General features: G+C 41.8%; 1 protein-coding gene across 1 annotated transcript in view; it reads left to right on the top strand.

Moving 5' to 3' along the window:
- LOC102438295 (Down syndrome cell adhesion molecule) overlaps positions 1-18,722 on the top strand; it is a gene marked incomplete at its 3' end in the record, with an annotated part of 47,122 nt that overhangs the window by 10,162 nt on the left and 18,238 nt on the right. Inside the window, exons 4-7 of the mRNA XM_014449664.1 lie at positions 1,397-1,675; positions 5,956-6,231; positions 11,680-11,976; positions 12,695-12,970. Of these exons, the coding sequence (XP_014305150.1) occupies positions 1,397-1,675; positions 5,956-6,231; positions 11,680-11,976; positions 12,695-12,970 (1,128 nt within the window). The remainder of the gene's footprint in view (positions 1-1,396; positions 1,676-5,955; positions 6,232-11,679; positions 11,977-12,694; positions 12,971-18,722) is intronic.

Genomic DNA, 18,722 nt, shown 5'->3' with positions numbered 1-18,722 from the left:
GATGGTTCTGCCTGGGTAAGAGAGAGGATCCAGGCCTTTGCTTTGGGTTTACTGAAGGTGGACCAAGACAGCCGTAGCGAAGAAAAGGCAGGGTCAGGACTCCACATCACTTTTGTAATGTCCTTGTGGGATCCAGTGTAGCCCTCCTGCTGTTCTGAACAGGAAGAATTAGAAGAGAGGGCAAGTCAAGGTCACTGAGTTTTATTTCTAACATCGAACCAGCCGGCAATCTCTGTTTTCACACTCTTGGTGTAATCCCTGAGACCATTACTTCCTCAAAGCAAGCTTGGACACTCAGCTTTCCCAGATCTTGAGAACACGGCATTCTTTTCCTTATTTGGCTCAAGAATGTAATGTGGGCCAAACATCATTGGGTAGAATAGCTAATCATGCACTGCTTATAAGTTTTTAATAACAGGGCAATATTATAATTAATAATATGGAAACTTCTCCTTTTGTGTTAACCATTCAGTTTTTGCCAACTCTTGATTGTCTTCATTCCTTTATCTCACCTCAGACATCATCTTTTCAGAAAGATTGCCCACTCCTAAGGCCTCCTCACTCCCCACCCGGAACACATTCACTGCACTCACTCCACCATCCCATTTCGTCCCTTCTTTGCACTTACACGGGCTGAATTATCTTTATGTCTTTGTTTACTAGTACGTTTCCTGCTGCCTCACACACACTGGCCCAGCTAGAATGTCAGCTGTGTGAGGGTATCCTTGCCTGTCTTTGTCACCTTGCCTGTGTCTTCAATGCCTAACGCTGGGCTGGTTCCCGACGTGGGGTTCAAACAATATTTGTGAAATAAATAAATGCAACACCTCCAGATGTAATAGTTCTGGGTAAAACTCCTTTTGTGACATAAAGTTTACTAATATTAAACAACTATTTATGTTACTGTCACTCTCTTGAAAGGGGAAGTCGGACATTCACTGGTTACAAGAAGATCCAATTCTTGGCCACTCCTGTTGAAGCATGCTGATTCCAAAGTTCTTAGTATTTAGTACAGCCGTGGGCAAACTACGGCCCGCGAGCCTGATCCGGCCCGTTTGAAATGAATAAAACTAAAAAAAAAAAAAAAAAAAGACCGTACCCTTTTATGTAATGATGTTTACTTTGAATTTATATTAGTTCACACAAACACTCCATCCATGCTTTTGTTCCGGCCCTCCGGTCCAGTTTAAGAACCCATTGTGGCCCTCGAGTCAAAAAGTTTGCCCACCCCTGATTTAGTACCTTTTCTGCTTCAGACTTTTACAAATTCTGAGCAGAAGAAATGTATATAATTGGTATGACGTATAGAATTTCAACTATGCAGGGGGTTCTGTGATGCTAATGCTCACTTCTGCTCCTCCTTCACTATATCTAAGAGTTTTTCTTCCTTCTGCAGACCCCGCGAACTCAGCCCCGTCCATACTGGATGGGTTTGATCACCGCAAAGCCATGTCAGGGCAGCATGTGGAGCTGCCTTGCAAAGCGCTTGGGCACCCTGAGCCAGATTACCGCTGGCTGAAAGACAACATGCCCCTGGAACTTTCTGGAAGGTTCCAGAAGACCGTGACGGGGCTACTCATTGAGAATACTCGCCCCTCAGACTCAGGCAGCTATGTGTGTGAAGTATCCAACAGATATGGAACTGCTAAGGTGATAGGCCGCCTGTACGTGAAACGTAAGTTGGACGGTAACTTGTGATGGTGAAGTTGGCTGGTGGGGCTCTTGTGACAGGCTGACCCCCGGGCTTTCTCTGTAGCATCCCATCGATCTTCACAGCGGTCCTGCTGAGACCGTTATTGGCCCCATTTTGCAGATGAGGATATTGATGCTCAAATTGTTCAAGGGTTACACACACAGCTGGAGAGTTTGGAGCTTAGGACTGAATTCAGGTCTGTCTGATTCCCACTCCCCAAATTCCAAGATTTCCATCAGGCCCCAGGTTACATCTCCAAGATAATATTGCCCAGCTGTTGAATGAAGAGCAGCTAGTCTCAGTGAAAATCAGTGGGACCGGGGCAGGATTGGGCTGTCACACAGTCAGATCAAAGTGCTTGTCCTCGGCCTGTTTCAGATGCTTCTTTAAATTTCTAAGTGGGGCTCCAATCAGCAGAAATACCAGGCTGTAAACTGTTCAAATAGTGGACTTGGACACATTATTATAGATCATTTAGTCCAAGGATGTGGATCTATTTAACCTCCAGTTGATTGATGGGGACTGTTGAGGACCGTGTGGAGAGGGGTGCTGAAGGCAGACTCGGAGGAAAGGGGGGTGTGATCACAGGGGGAAGCACTCCAATCTAGTAAACACCTTCAGTTTTACTCCCATGGAAACCAACTCAAAATGAGATACCCAGCATGGCATGGAGCTGCAGGACTTCAGTCAGCACAGTTGCCAATATATAGCATTACATATGTCTAATTCGATGGACTGAACTGAACAAACCGAATCACTAGAGTCTGACACTGAAAGGGAGGCATTGTCTTGCCTTGGCTTTCCCCCAGCCCCATGCCTAGTTATGGAAGCGCCTCTTTGGTGTCACCCTGCGTGTAGACCGCTTTAGCCCAATCCCAGCCCAAGACGATCTATTTAAACACCCCAGTGACTGTCTGGAACTGGCAGCCTAGAGTGAGTCCTGCAGATACCACTCACACTTGCTTAGGCTGGGAGTAGAAAGAAATGGAAGTTACATACTAGTAACTGCACAGTTATATTTCTGTTGCTGAAGAAACTTGTGCGTGAAATAATGAAGCATTGAACATCTAGTAAGAGTTATTCCCACTGGCTCAAAGTCTCCTCTGTGTCCTAACATGTTTTATGGCTTTCTATTTTCTGTTGAATAAAGCTTATATCTTAGGAGATTATCTAAAGCATCGATCACCAACCTTTTGGACCTCACGGACCACTGGTTGGTGACCGCTGATCTAAAGCATCTCAAGTGAACCTGCCATATTTCCCATAGTTCTTTTTTTTTTTTCAAAAAATATACACCTGCTACATCTTCTTCCTCTCCCCTGTACAAACCCATTCCTTTCCCATTGCAAGTCATGTTGCTCCCTCCGCATCGAAGATGGGTTTCAAATACTTGAATGTCTAAGACTTCCCATCTAAGTTCAATGCATTGTCCTTTCCCAAAGATATTCCCTGCCCACCCCCCAATCTTCTGTTCAACTCCGAGTATTGCATTGCTTTCTCTGTAAAGGCATTGATCACTGTGTACATTTTAAAAATTATAAAGTCTTCATTCGGAGTGTATGTTTTCATCATTGTACTCTTCAGCCACATTTGGACAGGTTCTCAAATGCCTCTTGAATGTTCCCACCCTCCCTTCTGACTTCTCCTTTGTTTTTCTCTCCTCTTAACAAAAAGCATGGCCTATAGAACTATTTCTGTAATTTCTTTTTCTCTTGCTTCCAAATCAGAGCCCCTCTCTATTCGATCTCTTCTCTTCCTTTACTGCTCCCTTTTACCCTCATGGCTTCCAATTCCTCCCTGAGGAATTGGAAATAGCCGAGTGTAAAGGTTTAGCCTCTGCTTCCTTTTTGAGGGTCAGTGGAGCGTGTCTCCCAATCCCATAGCAGATGTTTAGCTGGCACTTCCACAGATCACTGTCCCAAACCAAACTTGCCACCATCTCTACCTTGTAAAGGGGTCCCCTTGTTATTCCAGATGTCTTCCCCCTTAAGTCACCTTCCACTGTGAACTTTAAGCCCTTGGTCCTCTTTAAGGCTTTTCTTTCTCTGGCCAAGTCCTGCCAAGTCCTAGAGACTGTCTCTCAGCATTTCTCAGCTGTGTTCTCCACCTTCTCCGCCTCTGCCCCAGCTCAGAGCCAGCCCTCGCCGTGCCTCAGCCGAGCATTTGCGATGCCTCTTTTCTGACCAGTTTTCCACTCTCGCTTGTCCATCACAATAGAATGAATCATTTCTCCTAAAAAATGTGTCAGACTGTAGCACTCACTTGCTGAAAATTCTAGGAAGCTTTCTTTAGTTCCCTCTGGTTTAATTCCCAAATCTGGAGGCTCTTTGCCATCTTGTCCCGGATGCCCTTGTCATTTTTCTCCCGTGATTCCCCTTCAGAGACCTTGGGCTGCATTCAGACTCTGAGACCCTTCCCGAGGACCCGCTGTGCTTCCCGCCCTAATTCAGGCGAGTCCCAGTCTCCGCGATGCCTCTGCCTCAGCTCTGTCCATGCTGATATCTCAGGACCTTCTGTTGACCCTCCGCCACGTATTATATGTCTCTAATACACGATTTTGGTTACTATATTCATTCTTGTATTTGTCTAATCCACCTAGAAGCCTAAACTTCTTGGAACCAAAGACGACACAGCATGGAGAAAATCGAGCAGTAGGAGTAACTGGGGTTAAAAACTGTTTTGTTTTGTTTTTGCCATTTACTTGTTGAGTGGATTTGGTTAATTAACTTTTTTTGAGTAGCCATTTCCTGCCGGGGTTCTTGTCCCAGCATCAAGAAGGCTTCGGGAATCTGGGGAAGGGGCTGTGCGTAGATGACCTAGGAATCCAGAGACTAATAAAGAGTCCGGAGATGAAATATAATTTTGAAAGGCATTGGAGGTCAGAGGAGCTTAGCTAAAGGAGCTAAGTTCTAAGATCTTAAGTCTAAGGTCTTAGGTTCTCTCTTAGTCCCGAGGACCCCATGCTTTTTATTAACACAGCTTGTCCTGAGGAGAGGCAGAGATATACACTTCAAAGGGTCAGGGTTTGGTACAGAGTCCATTGTCAGAATGGGGGAATTAGCCTACGGCTGTTCAGGTGTTTGGCCAGTAGGAGGCAATAACAGGTAGATTAAGATGCCCTGAGCTGTCTGGCAGCCACAGTCAATTTAATGTATCCTATTCAGGTTTGGGGAAATGCCTTTAGCCATGCCCAGATGCAGCCCTGCTGTCATGCTAGAATTGGTCTACAGCAATTTCCTCTTCTGCAAAGTGGAGATTTAAAAAACAAAAAAACAACAACAAAAAGACTTGTAGGATAGTGGGGAGCCTGACTTAAATATCATACAAAAGCTGTTTGCTACCTTTATGGCACATGCGAGTTGTACTGCAAGCATTATTCATCTTTGCCTCACCTGTGACTTTAATCCCATCCTTGGTATACAGATGTTCAATAAATGCTTGCTAGCTCGAATTGGGTTTGTTGAATGAAAATGTAGGACATCAAGATTGAGATTTCCAACCCTGTCCAAGCCAGTTAGCCTCATTTTAAACAGACAGACAAACAAAAACCTGTTTCATGGTCACAAATGCTAATGTCAGCCTGTCTCCTTGTAGCTGGCATTGGCCCTGGTTAGGCCACATAAGGGATGTGAGTGAGTATATATGTGTGTGACAATGGCCCAGAGCAAACCCATCCTGCCTCCTTGAGACAAGGCCAATAGGATTTAAATATTCAAATATTTCTGTCCTTCCTAGTAACCAGCGCATCACATTTCTTATTGTCAGTTGGCTAATACTCATACATATTCAGTGAAAAAGCAATTTGACCAACATTAGTCTATTTGCTACCTAGAGAGAGAAGTTAAAAAAAAATAAGAAAAAATAATAAAGAGGCGAGGGCATGAGTGGGGGGGAGGATGGGGAGAGGGTAATGGGGGAATAAGGACACATATGTACTACCTTAATTAATAAAGAAATTTTAAAAAGTAAGTGTTATTAACTATAATAATAATAATAATAATAGAGAACAGCAGCACAGGGGATTTTGCAGCCACAATGCTGTACCCTGACACAAAGGTCAGTGGGGAGCGGGGGAGGGGGGGAAGGAACATATGTAATACTTCAACAATAAAGAATTTTTTAAAAATCAGAAACAAAAAAGAATGGAGGGAGTGTGCTTGCCATGACACGCCTGCCTTGCCAAGAGCCCCGCATGCTGTTGCAATGCTCTGTGCATGTGTGATATTTTCACCTCCTTCCTTCTCTCTGCCCCCATCCTTCAGAGCCACTGAAAGCCACCATCAGCCCCAGGAAGGTGAAGAGCAGCGTGGGTAGCCAGGTGGCCTTGTCCTGCAGCGTGACCGCAAGTGAGGACCAGGAGCTCTCCTGGTACCGAAACGGTGAAATCCTCAACCCTGGGAAAAATGTGAGGATCACAGGGATCAACCACGAAAACCTTATCATGGATCACATGGTCAAAAGTGACGGGGGCGCGTACCAGTGCTTTGTGCGCGAGGACAAGCTGTCCGCTCAAGACTTTGTGCAGGTGGTCCTTGAAGGTCAGTGGGCCTCGGTACGGGTTCGGCTGCAAAGAGCCCGGCCCCAGAGCACTCCCAAGGAAGGCCCCGGGGTGGCCCAGTGCTGCTAGCTCCCAGTTTGCACCTTTCTTTACCTCTCTGACCTTTATTCCCATCTATACCTTTCTATCTATCCGATTTTCCAAGATAAATCAAGCAAGTAAAAGGATAGGTTCTGAGGAAATAAAAATCGTGCACGGTAGAAGGCACATAAGGAATGTAATTTAACATGAAGTCAATGAACATGAACGCTGCCCACTCTCATGTTAAAAGTTGTCTCTGAAACTTTGAAACTTACAGTTTACTTGACACTTCAGCATCCTCTAGGGCAGTGGTCCTCAACCTTCTGGCCCTTTAAATACAGTTCCTCATGTTGTGACCCAACCATAAAATTATTTTCATTGCTACTTCATAACTGTAATGTTGCTACTGTTATGAATCATAATGTAAATATCTGATATGCAGGATGGTCTTAGGCGACCCCTGTGAAAGGGTCGTTCGACCGCCAAAGGGGTCGCGACCCACAGGTTGAGAACCGCTGCTCTAGGGAGGGGGAACCTTTTCCTGCCAAGGGCCATTTGGATATTTAGAACATCATTCGAGAGCCATACAAAATTGTCAGCTTATAAATTAGCCTGCTACATTTGGTCAAACGTTTAATTAACTCACCCCTAATGCCTTGGCAGGGCCAGACCAAATGATTTTACGGACCTTATACGGCCCGCGGGCCAGACGTTCCCCACCCCTGCTAGGCCAGGGTTTCCCAGGAAGGCTGTAGGATTTTAGCCACACCTCTGGCCTCTACCCACCAGATGCTAGTAGCACCCTTCTACCAACTGTGACAGCCAAGGATGTCAGGTGTCTCCTTGGGGTGCAAAGTAGCCCCATTGAGAAGCACAACTTTAGTGGCAAAATGCAGGGCACTATTTCAGTGTTGTGCTTGATGGAGAGCAAAATGGCGTCCGGTTCATAGGGCTGTCCCTGGTGGGGTGGTGGTGTCCAAATATCCAAAGATCTAGGTGAATGGAATGTCAGGAATTCCCTGGTGGTATGATAACAGGTTTTAGGAATGTTTCATTGTTGTTGTTTTATTTAACTGCCTTCTGCCTCCTTGCATCTTCAAGCTTATCTATCTGCCAGGAAAGGAGCTATTAAAGTAATGTTCAAGGAGACATGTGTTTATCACCAGATAACTGAGCTAGCTTTTATCTGTATTTGTGTGTGTCTTGTTGAAAACTAGGCCTTTATATATCATTTAAAACGTATCTGTGTTCAATTAATAAAATAGCTACATGACTTTCATGTATCCTAAAGGGAGACAAACATTTATGTATGAAAAAAAGTTTAAATATGTCTTGGGGCTAACAGAGTCTTTCTATAATTTCTTTTTTAACCTTAGTCAGTTTGTAGGAAGAAACAGGCTTAGAATGACATTCTTATTTTGATTTAAGCGTTTACTTGAGGACAAGGAGATTTTTAAAGCAGAGATGAAACGAGCTGAAGGCACGCTGCTCAGGTGAAAGGCCTGACAGTGTTCCACAGGATAATTAAGTGCAGAAAGTAATCAGTGAGCACAGAGCTGGATGCTTAATGATGCTGCACTGTGGTTCTTACACAGTCACTATTTTTAGATTCTTTGTAGAAAAGGCAGCGGTTACCTTTCGAGGCCCAGTTACCGTGGCAACCCTCTGCGAGCCTAAGAAAACCCAAAGAGCATATTGATAATCCATAATGATGTCGAAAGGGTTCAGGTTATCACAGAGTGACAGCCAGAAAGATTTCAAAGGCACTCAGGTCTCACTGGGAAATTAATGTCGGCTTTCATCTCCAAAAAGCCTGTCACTCGGATAAAAAGGAAGAGAGGAGCACACGGAGCATCCTCACGGGTGTATGTGCCGCATGTCAGCTTCCATTCAGGGCCAGAAGCGTCATGTTATTTTTTCTCTTCTGAGAGATGGCCGTGCTAATGTAGAGAAGGAGAGAGAGAGAGAGGGAACCACAAGTGCATATCCAGTGTCTGCCTTAAAACGGCGTCTAACTAGTATCCTCAGATATAAGCTCCTATTATTATCAATGAAATAGCTGTGGATTCACATAAATGTAAAATCTCGCAGTACCCTGAACTAAGAAGGGCCATGGATGTCATGCAGACTTAGAGAGTATTTTCTATGAGGCCAAAGAAACTGGCATGGAAATCTAACATAACTGGAATCTAATATTTATACGGCCAAGATCAAACCAGAATGACTGGAAAAATGGAATAACAACAACAAAAAAAAGAGAATGAGAACAGGTCTTATTTCTGGAGATGATAGAATACCATGTATCAGACTAACTAACCTGTAAGAAGGTAGAAATTATGAACTTTGGGACAAGCAAAACTATATGCAGACACTAAAGATATATCTAAAGGTAGGTGGAAAGAATGTGGCCCTCAAAAGAAGTGAAAAGATTAAGTGACATCTACATTGATACCCCATTTCCTCTGAAGATATTCACCAGTCTTGTGGGATTGAGGTATAGAAGGACAGAGGTCTGGGCTGTTGAATCACCTGCAAATTGAGGGAGGCGAGTGGAGAGTCCAAGAAGGAGGAAATAACAGTAGTGAGTCTTAAAATATGAAAATAAACTTCCTTGAAAAACTTGCTTGGCACCTGAACTGCAAAAATTTGAAGGAGAATCCAAGTATACCATAAAAATAACTAGATGTCCAAAGCAAGCAAACAAACAAAAAAATAGGATACTGGGGCCAGAGGTCAAAAGACAAAATAGGGAATAGAAACAGACCCTGAGAAGATCCAGGTATTAAAATTAGCAGACCAGTACTCTAAAGCTATTTAAAATGTGTTCAATAGCCCTGACCGGTTTGGCTCAGTGGATAGAGCATCGGCCTAGGGACTAAAGGGTCCCAGGTTCGATTCCAGTCAAGGGCATGTACCTTGGTTGCGGGCATATCCCCAGTGGGGGATGTGCAGGAGGCAGCTGATCGATGTTTCTCTCTCATCGATGTTTCTAACTCTCTATCCCTCTCCCTTCCTCTCTGTAAAAAAATCAATAAAATATATTTTAAAAAAATAAATAAAATGTGTTCAATAACTTAAAGGAAAATTTGAGCATAATGAATGGACATATGGGAAAGACCAGCAGAGAAATGGAAACTATAAAATGAAACAAAAAAGGAATGAAAAAATTCACTGTGTTGGCTTTAATGGAAAATTGCAGAAGCAAGAAGAAAGGATGAGTGAGATTGGAGATAGAGTAAAATTAATTATCTAATCTGAGTCACATAGAAAAAGAGGACTCCAAATGAAATTTGCAGAGCCTCAGTGACATGTGGGACATATATAATTATAGGCAAAGAAAAATAGAAGTCAGAAAATGAGGAAGAAAATATTTGAAGAAATAATGGCCATCATTTCCAGAAATCTGGTGTAAGAAAATACCATTACAGATCTAAGAAACTTAGCAAACCCCAAGAAGAACAAATACAAAGAATACCACATGCAGGTACATCAGAGTAAAGTAGATGAAAGTCAAAGAGAAATAAAACATTTTATAGTCCCTGCAAAGACATTTTCAGCTAAATACATCCTAAAAACCTCCGTTGAATTGGAAGGTCAAATAAGATAATGTCAACGCTCCCAAGAGCCTGTTGTGTAGGGAGATAACAAACAGAATGACGTCTAACTTCTCTGTCAATTAAATGCAGAGCATGTTGGGGCGGTGTCTGCACTGTTCCCAGGCCCTTCATTTTAATATCCGGAAGTTCTTGTTTTCACCTTGCACAGTTAAAGTAAGAAGTTTGCAATCCAAGGACACTGAAATAGGCTATGTATGAATACATCTGGGAAATGCCCAGATCCTCAAAGGCCTTCTCCAGCCGCCCAAGGCATGAATTGGAATGAAGTTGAGATTCAGGAATTTGCAAATGAAAAGATGGTAGAGGGCTACCGGGAAGCACCTGGTGCAGCTCCCCCAGTGAGAACCCGGAACCGTACACAGCTGGCCCAGCTGGCCACAGAAGTAGGCTGCAAGGTTTGGGTGATGGGTATCTCTTTCTTCTGGAGGTTTTGAAAACGTTAACAGTTCTTTTTCTGTGACGGAATTTAAAACTATCTTCAGTTTTGTTTCCCACATTTGTTTTGCTTATATTTTTTAATAATTAATATATGTAGGGTGTCCCAAAATTCACGCAAGATTTGCAATTCAATTCAATTGCAAAGCTTGCGTGAATTTTGGGACACCCTATATAAATAAAACTTTTAAAATAAAAATTAAAAAATAATGTTTGTTAATGATCATCTTCCATTATAGGTAAACCCTTAAAATGAACACAATTTTTAAAAATTTCCTCCAGCAAGGTTTATTACTAGACTCAGAAATCCTGTTTCATGTGGTCACAATTATGTCAAAGTGACCTATTTCTGCCTAGAAAAATAGTGTCACCATGTTGATTTATGTGCCTGAGGCTGGCAGGCCTCCTGGTAACTTTTGACTTATACATTTCTCTTTAATATGCATGTCTCTCTCTCTTTTTCTATGGAGAGCCATATAAAATAATAACAGGCATCTGTGATTACTACCATATAATAATACAATATGTGGTAATTAGTCCTTATATGTAATAGAAAAATAATGGAATATGAAAATTGGGTCTTTGTTGAAAATATGGGATATTCCCTTGGAAACTTCCCTAGGGTTAAGCTCCTAGTTTGTGGGGGACAGTCTTGGGTTGTGCCTGTTCTCCTAGCATAATTGTCCATAGTACCCATTACATTCTCAAAAGTGTCCCAGGCTGGATGATAAATTATATGGCCACCTCACTTGAGATACTTACAGAGATATTTAATAGATGCCAGAAGGGTCCGACTTTATTTAGTTTCTACCCATTAACAGGGCCTTCATGGAAATTTACGTGCACTTATTATTTGTCATTAAAACTATAAAAGATTATTTTGTATGAGAAAATGAAGATGAGATCATCAGTCTCTCTCTCTCTCTTTCTTTTATTCCTCTAACTCCTGTTGAGCTAACCCCAATTAACTGGGCAGAAGTGGGAAGCTACAGTGAGGGTTTGGGGTTATAGATTTCCTCTATGCTATGGCTTTGGGTGGACACATCCAGTTTTGAATTGTAGACTTCTAGGGAGCTGATATTGTTTAACATGAATACCTGGGTTGTGTCATCATTCTTCTTCTTATGAAAGTTAGGAAATATATAAGTGATTTATTAAAGCTTGCTAATGCTGCGCTGACCTATTTTGAAAGTGAACTCTAGTTCTGATTGGAATCTAGTTTTATCAGTAAAACCAGAGTTTTTTTGTAGTGTTAATAACCACCACCTCTGCTTCCCAACCATGAAATAGTCGTACTTGGAAGTTGCTTCATTATCGGTATGTGCCACTTGCTTCCATGATTTGTCTTCCTGCAGATGGAACTCCCAAAATTATTTCTGCCTTCAGCGAGAAAGTGGTGAGTCCAGCGGAACCCGTCTCCCTCATGTGCAACGTGAAGGGCACGCCGCTGCCCACGATCACGTGGACCCTCGACGATGACCCAATTCTCAAGGGGGGCAGTCACCGCATCAGCCAGATGATCACGTCGGAGGGGAACGTGGTCAGCTACCTGAACATCTCCAGCTCTCAGGTCCGAGACGGGGGAGTCTACCGCTGCACCGCCAACAACTCGGCCGGCGTCGTCCTGTACCAGGCGCGAATAAACGTAAGAGGTGCTTGTCAAATCAGCTCCTCAAAAAAAAACACACATATAAGTCATGGTAGCGGAGAAGAAGGTCTCTGCATGCGCCACGCTGGGTCCTGGAATGCCGAAACGGAGTAGCGGGCCCCTCCCGTCTCCTACTCTTTCCTTCCCGGTCAGGAATGGCCCTGGCCCAGATAATGTTGGGAATCGCATTTTGGTTTCTTTAGTCACTTGTTCCCCTGTTTTACTCTTCGACGTGTTCACATGACCTGTTCTTTCCTGGTTTGTGCTCTGCATGCTCTCCTTCCTCCTCTTCTGCTGTTCTACGACGCTCATGGTAAACCTTCACGGACATGGCGTTAACTTACACTCGGTGCAAAGTGGCATAACCTCCATCTTCATCATCTGTAGAGAGAGTTAAGCCATTGAGTCGCAGAAGGAGCAGGCTTGTTCAGTGCAGACTAGTTTTTATTGGTTAAATTGCCTTCTGTCATATCATTCAAAACGCTTTAATCGAAGTAGTTGATAGTTAAAGCATATCACACTCATTCAGTTCATTTGGAAGTCACGAAACTAAAAGGAAATGAAACCATCTTAGAGAAAATGACCAATGCAGAAAAATTAATTGAAAAAGATGTCCTTACAGGAAAATAAGCTACATTTTTAACCCAAGGAAAAGTGTCCCCGTATCCGCACGTAAGATGTACCCTTCAATTATTTTCAAGAGTTTTTTTGTGTCTCTCTAGGGCCTGCAAGTATTCGACCAATGAAAAACATCACCGCGATCGCGGGTCGGGACACATACATTCACTGCCGTGTGATTGGCTATCCGTATTACTCCATCAAGTGGTATAAGAACTCTGATCTGCTTCCTTTTAACCATCGCCAAGTGGCGTTTGAGAACAATGGGACTCTGAAACTCTCGGATGTGCAGAAGGAGATTGACGAGGGAGAGTACACATGCAACGTGCTGGTGCAGCCACAACTCTCCACCAGCCAGAGTGTCCACGTGACAGTCAAAGGTAAGGCTGGTCTCCTCTCTGTCCCCACTCAGCTCACCATCACGTAGCACAGCCATTTCAACAATTAGGAGTGGGTTCTAGTAATCTGCATATTTAGCATAAGACAGTTATATTCCTCGGTTATAAAGACGGAGGGACAATAGATTGCATTAGATGTCCTGTGTGGTATTTTAAAAATTTTCAAATATTTATTTATTGATTGATTTGAGAGAGAGAGAGAGAGAGAGAGAGAGAGAGAGAGAGAGTATTTTGTTGCTCCACTTACTTATGCATTCATTGATTGTTCTTGTATGTGCCCTGACGGGAGATCAAACCTGCATCAGGACAATGCTCTGACCAACTGAGCTACTCAGCCAGGTCTCTTGTACTTTGTTTTGTTTTGTTTACTACCACTTCTTCAGAAGGTCTCTGGTCCATATAGCTTTCCTTTCATTTGAATTTCTAGCTTGGTGTTCCAGACATGTGTTCTTAATATTACCCTAGAAAAAAACAAAACACATTATTGCCCTGATTATCTAGTTGTCTGACCGATAATTTTAAAACATTTTTTTCCCTAAAAAGTCCTAAAAGTGTGTTATTTTAGACTCCAGCTGCAACAAAATTCTTCCCTTTTTTTTTTGCTTGAAACTTTGAATTTTATTATGTGCTACAAACACAATCAGTTATAATCATCATAAGAGCAACAAACTCATTTTTTTCTTTTTTACAGAAAAATGCCTGCCAATTATACAAGCCTGAATAGCTATAGTTTTTAGGTAGCCATTCTTTAAAGAACAGATGGAATTCCATCAAATAAAAAGTGGCTAGTTGAGCTTGTAACTCAAACAAGTGCACGAGTACTTGGATTCCCACTCAGGAGGCAGCAGACATGCTTTATGCATTATTTTCATTTTGTTAACACAGAACAGAGAACATTATAAAATGACACGATTTCAAGGGTCGAGATTTATTAAAATTATTATTTTTGTTTGTTTGTTTCAAGTGTCCTTAAGTAAAACTAGTTTGAAAACATAGCTGGGAGTGTGCAGTAGTAAACAATACATGACGACTCACATATTTTGGTGTCATTGCTGTGGTTTGTACTAAGGCCCTAGCAGTCTTACCCCCATGACTTTTGCACATCTGTGCCAGTGTCAACACAGTGAGAAAGGCAAATAATGCCATGTTACAATGAAAATGGTTGTCGTCTTGGAAACCCCCCCAAAGGGGTTTCAGTGATCCCTGGGGGTACAAACTACATTTGTATTTTTGAAAATATGTATTCCAGTGCTAAATATTTAGTTTATTTCTAATATTTAGCCATTCTGAATGATGCATCAAACAAACTATTTTTATGCATTAGCCGTTATCTGCTTTTAAGATTAATTCTTTCAGAAAAATTGCCAGAAGTATGGCCATTGGATAGACATAAATATTTTAATTTTAGTATTTTAGAGGACATAAACTCAAGCAAAGGCCATTTGAATAATTAACTTATATTCTTCAAATTTTCCAGGCCAGCATAAATTGATGCATTAATCTTGATCCCTTTGATTTTAAGTGACAGAAACCAACTCAGACTAGCTTGTGCTCCATAGGAGAATTTATTGGCTCTTATGATCAATACGTCTATGATTTTAGAAAAACAATTTAATCAAATTGTGTGTGTTTTTTCAGGAGTTTTTTCTTTTAGGCATATAATATGCAGTATATACATTTTCAGCTCCTTTGCAAGGACTACAAAATAAAGAATTATATCATTTAGTACAGTCTTTCTTTATAGTTATCTGGTGAGAAATGGCTGGTGAGGGGGACAGTTTTGGGACTTGAGATTTGCAGTATTTAACAAGGTGGTCAGGGAAGACTTCTTTGAGAAGGTGAGATTTAAGAAAGGATGTAAAGGAGTTCAAGATAGCCAAACAGATACCTGGGGAAAGAACATTCTAGACAGAGGGAACAGATAGGACAAAACAGTCAGAAATGTGCCTGGAAAGCTTGAGGAATAGCAGGGAGGCTGGTGAGGCTGGACCAGAGTGAACGAGGGGGGGGAGGGGAATTAACAGGAGATGAGGTTAGAATGAGCAGGGTCATTTGCCGTGCAACTAGTACCCCAGGCTTGGGCTATGAGGACTTGAGCTTTTCCTCTCAGTGAGATGGGGAATTTATCAGATGATTTTAAATAGAAGGCATGTGGCCTGACCTAGGTCCTGTGCTGAGAATTACACTAGCAGGCAACAAGGGACAAGCAGGCTGGCCTGTTAGAGAGTTAATCCAGGTGAACAGTAAGGAGGCTTGGACCTGGGAGAGAGAAGTAGAAGTGGCAGGTAGAAGGCAGATGCTGGACATATTTTTAAGATCTATTCAATCAGATTTGCTAATGGATTGGATGTGGGCATGAGAGAAAAAATGATGTAAGGATAACCCCCAAATTTTGGCCTGAGCAGTGGAAAGAACAGCACTGCCATCAACAGAGATGCAGTAAAGAAGTTTAAAGCAAGAAAGTAGAAATCCAGCTGTTGATGTGTCGAAGTTGAAATATACATTAGACAACAAGCGACCCATTAAGTAGGAACCTGAATGTATGAGGAAGTGAAATTTAGGAGTCTGGGCTGTAGATTTGGGACATCAGGAATAGATAATGTGTAAAGTTACAGATAATATGTGAGGCCACAGGTTGAGGTGTGGTCACCAAGGGACTTTGTAAGCTTCACTCCAGATTTCAACTTCATATAAACACACTTAGAACTTTCTTAGATTCACATTAAAACCTATTCGCCAAATATCTGAAGAGGATGTCTGACAAAAATTCAAGCAAGGGCAACTTGAAATTTAAATCTGTCTCTTTAAATTTTGTAAATGAGACAAATCTATATATTGACCATGGCCTTCCTGATTGCAAAGTTCGGGAAGCTAAATCAAACTAGCTTCATAGCAGTTACAATAGTGTGTTGAGGAGATATGGACGGAGCTTCGAGGGCGTATTCAGCCAATCTTTGGGAAGGGCTGAAATAGTAAAGGCCTCAAGGGGGACCTGGTCCAGACCCTGAATTACCATTGGAACCTTCTCTGTGTCTTTGGTGTTTCCCTCAGCACCTGGGCTTAGTTCATTCAGAGCAGCTTCTCCACATATGACAAGCAAATTTTAGGGCGGGACTCTGGTTGGCTCTCTGCAGACCACCAGCCCTTCCTGGACCAATCACGGTGGCAAAGCTGTGAGGTTCCTGGGTAAGCTGCCTGCCTCCACCACACCTTTACAACAGGGACAAGCTTGAGTTACAAGAGAAGGAGGAAAATGAAAACAACAGATGTTAAGAGAGTGAATTAATATATGAACAGGCCTGATAGTGACTTCAAGAATGTGTGTGTTCCCATATTAAAATGTGCTCACGTAAGAAAGGCCCTGAGTAGGTCAGTACCTCAGAAAATATACTGTATCCAGTGGTGATGCATTCTCCTTCAAAGAAACCAACCCCAGAGGTAAGAGCCATATTAGGCAATAGAAGCCCAGCAAAGACTACTGATAGGCAGGGGTGAGGGTGGGGGTGGGGGGGACCAGATGGCAGGAGGATGTCAGGTGTGGCAATCAGATCAGACAGACAAAGAGAGCAGAACTCCCTCCAGATGCCAGACTGTAGTGAAACCAAAGACCTCCATGAACTTACAACCAAGTCAACAAAGCAAGAGCCACCCCTGCCGTCTCTAAGAATAGCCTCCAGGTGACACATTGCATCACTGCACGGCTCCATCTCACGGGAATGTCACACACGAACAAAAATTTGATTAGAAAAGATTTAACAGTGGGTTTGCCAAGAAGTGGAAATACAGAACTTGCTAAAAAAGTATGTGTTCATTTGGTGTTCATTAGGTGTAAATTAGTTTTTTGTGAACATCTGGGCAGAAGAGAGAGAGCATTTACAGTCAAACCTCAGTTCTCGAATGTCTCCCATCTCGAACAATTCACCTCTCAACCCGACAACCCTTTCATGCCGATACCTGTATGATCAGTTGCGTGTCTCTTGGGCAACAGAAAAGGAGATAAGGCACAAGTGTGGGTCAGTTTACCTCTAAACCTCCCAGGAAAGTGTGCTGTGAATATTTTCATGGTTTTTTGCTGCTTACTATTATTAAATTTTCATTTTTTACTGTACATTTTATTTTATTAGATTTTCATTTATATTTCATGTCCTTTTTGTTATGGATTGAAAAATATATTAGACATGTACTGCATATAAGGAAGGTTAAAACAGGGAATCATTTGGAGATCTGGAACGGAATAATTCCATTTACATTTCTTCTAATGGGAAATAATGATTCGGTTTTCGAACAGCCTTCCGAAACAAATTAAGTTCGAGAATCGAGGTTCCACTGTAATTCTTTTTGTTAATCATTGCTAACATGTTTTCTTCTGTTTAAGGAGCATTTAAAAAATACTTTTAATTGAATTTAGAGAAAGAAAGGGAAATGGATAGAGAAAAACATAGATGAGAGAGAAATATCGATTGATCAGCTGCCTCTTGCATGTCCCTTACTGGGAATCGAACCCACAACCCGGGAATCAAACTGTGACCTCCTGGTTCATGGGCTGATGGTCATCCACTGAGCCACACCAGCTGGGCAAGGAGCATTTTCTAAACTAAATATAATTGTCAGGTAGCAATACTACAAGATATCCTACCTTACTTTTACTTAATTTCATCTTTTCTGTGTAGACTAATGAAACTGTACATATTGAACGAGGAAATTGTAGGCTAGGTATATAGGGTTTAGCCTGTTTAAGCCATATAGGACTTCCCAGATAAAACATAAAAAATAATAAATTCTGGATTCTTGTAAGCCAGCTTAGGGCATCCTTTTATTTTTATTTTGTCATATTCACGTGTATTGAACCCTACCAAAGATATTGAGAGTAATTTGATTTAAGATACCACTTGCATTTCTTGCTTAGGATAACCTCTCATTTTCAATATATAGTAACAATCACATACTATTAAAAATTTTAGTCTTTACTCAGATGTCATTAAGAAGGCCATAACCAAATTGACTTCTGCACACTGAAATGTCAAATGAAACATATAAATTAAATCACACACCAGTGGTCACAATTTTTAAAAAATTAATAAATATTTTTGTATATTTTTATTGATAGTATTACAAAATCAAAACTTTAAAAAAATGAATAATCATTACTGTTTTCAATTATAAGGGGGAAGAGAAGGGATCAACTGAATTATAGGAAATGACTGAGTTTTTTTACTTTCCCTGTGGATCAGAGTTGAAAAACAGTCTTTTTTTATTATTGATTGATTTTAGAGAGACAGAGGGGGAGAGAGGCATCGATTTGTTGTCCCAATGGATTCACTGATTGATTTTTAAATATATGTATACTTTCAGAGAGGAAAGGAAAGGAGAGATAGAAATATCAATGATGAGAGAGAATCATTGATTGGCTGCTTCCTGCACGCCCCCTACTGGGGATTGAGCCTGGGCATGTGCCCTTGACTGGAATCGAACCTGGGACCTTTCAGTCGGCAGGCCAATATCCACTGAGCCAAACCAGCTAGGGCCGGTCTTTCTTTTTTTATTCATATATATACAGTTCTGTTACCTTCCTGTTAGACTACATAGTGATTTTTGGAAGAGCAAATATGATGCCTCCTTTGTTGACATCCTTTGGAAGTGGGCCGATTTGTTTGCATCAATAATGCTGCAAATGTGAGTCAAACAATTTTTATATTTGTTTTATATTTCAGGGGCTTGACTTTAACACCAAATA

Source organism: Myotis lucifugus, unplaced genomic scaffold, assembly GCF_000147115.1.
Source record: "Myotis lucifugus unplaced genomic scaffold, Myoluc2.0 scaffold_1338, whole genome shotgun sequence".
Classification (NCBI taxonomy): domain Eukaryota; kingdom Metazoa; phylum Chordata; class Mammalia; order Chiroptera; family Vespertilionidae; genus Myotis; species Myotis lucifugus.
Note: the sequence above shows the minus strand (reverse complement) of the source record. Positions and strands in the feature narration are given on the sequence as shown.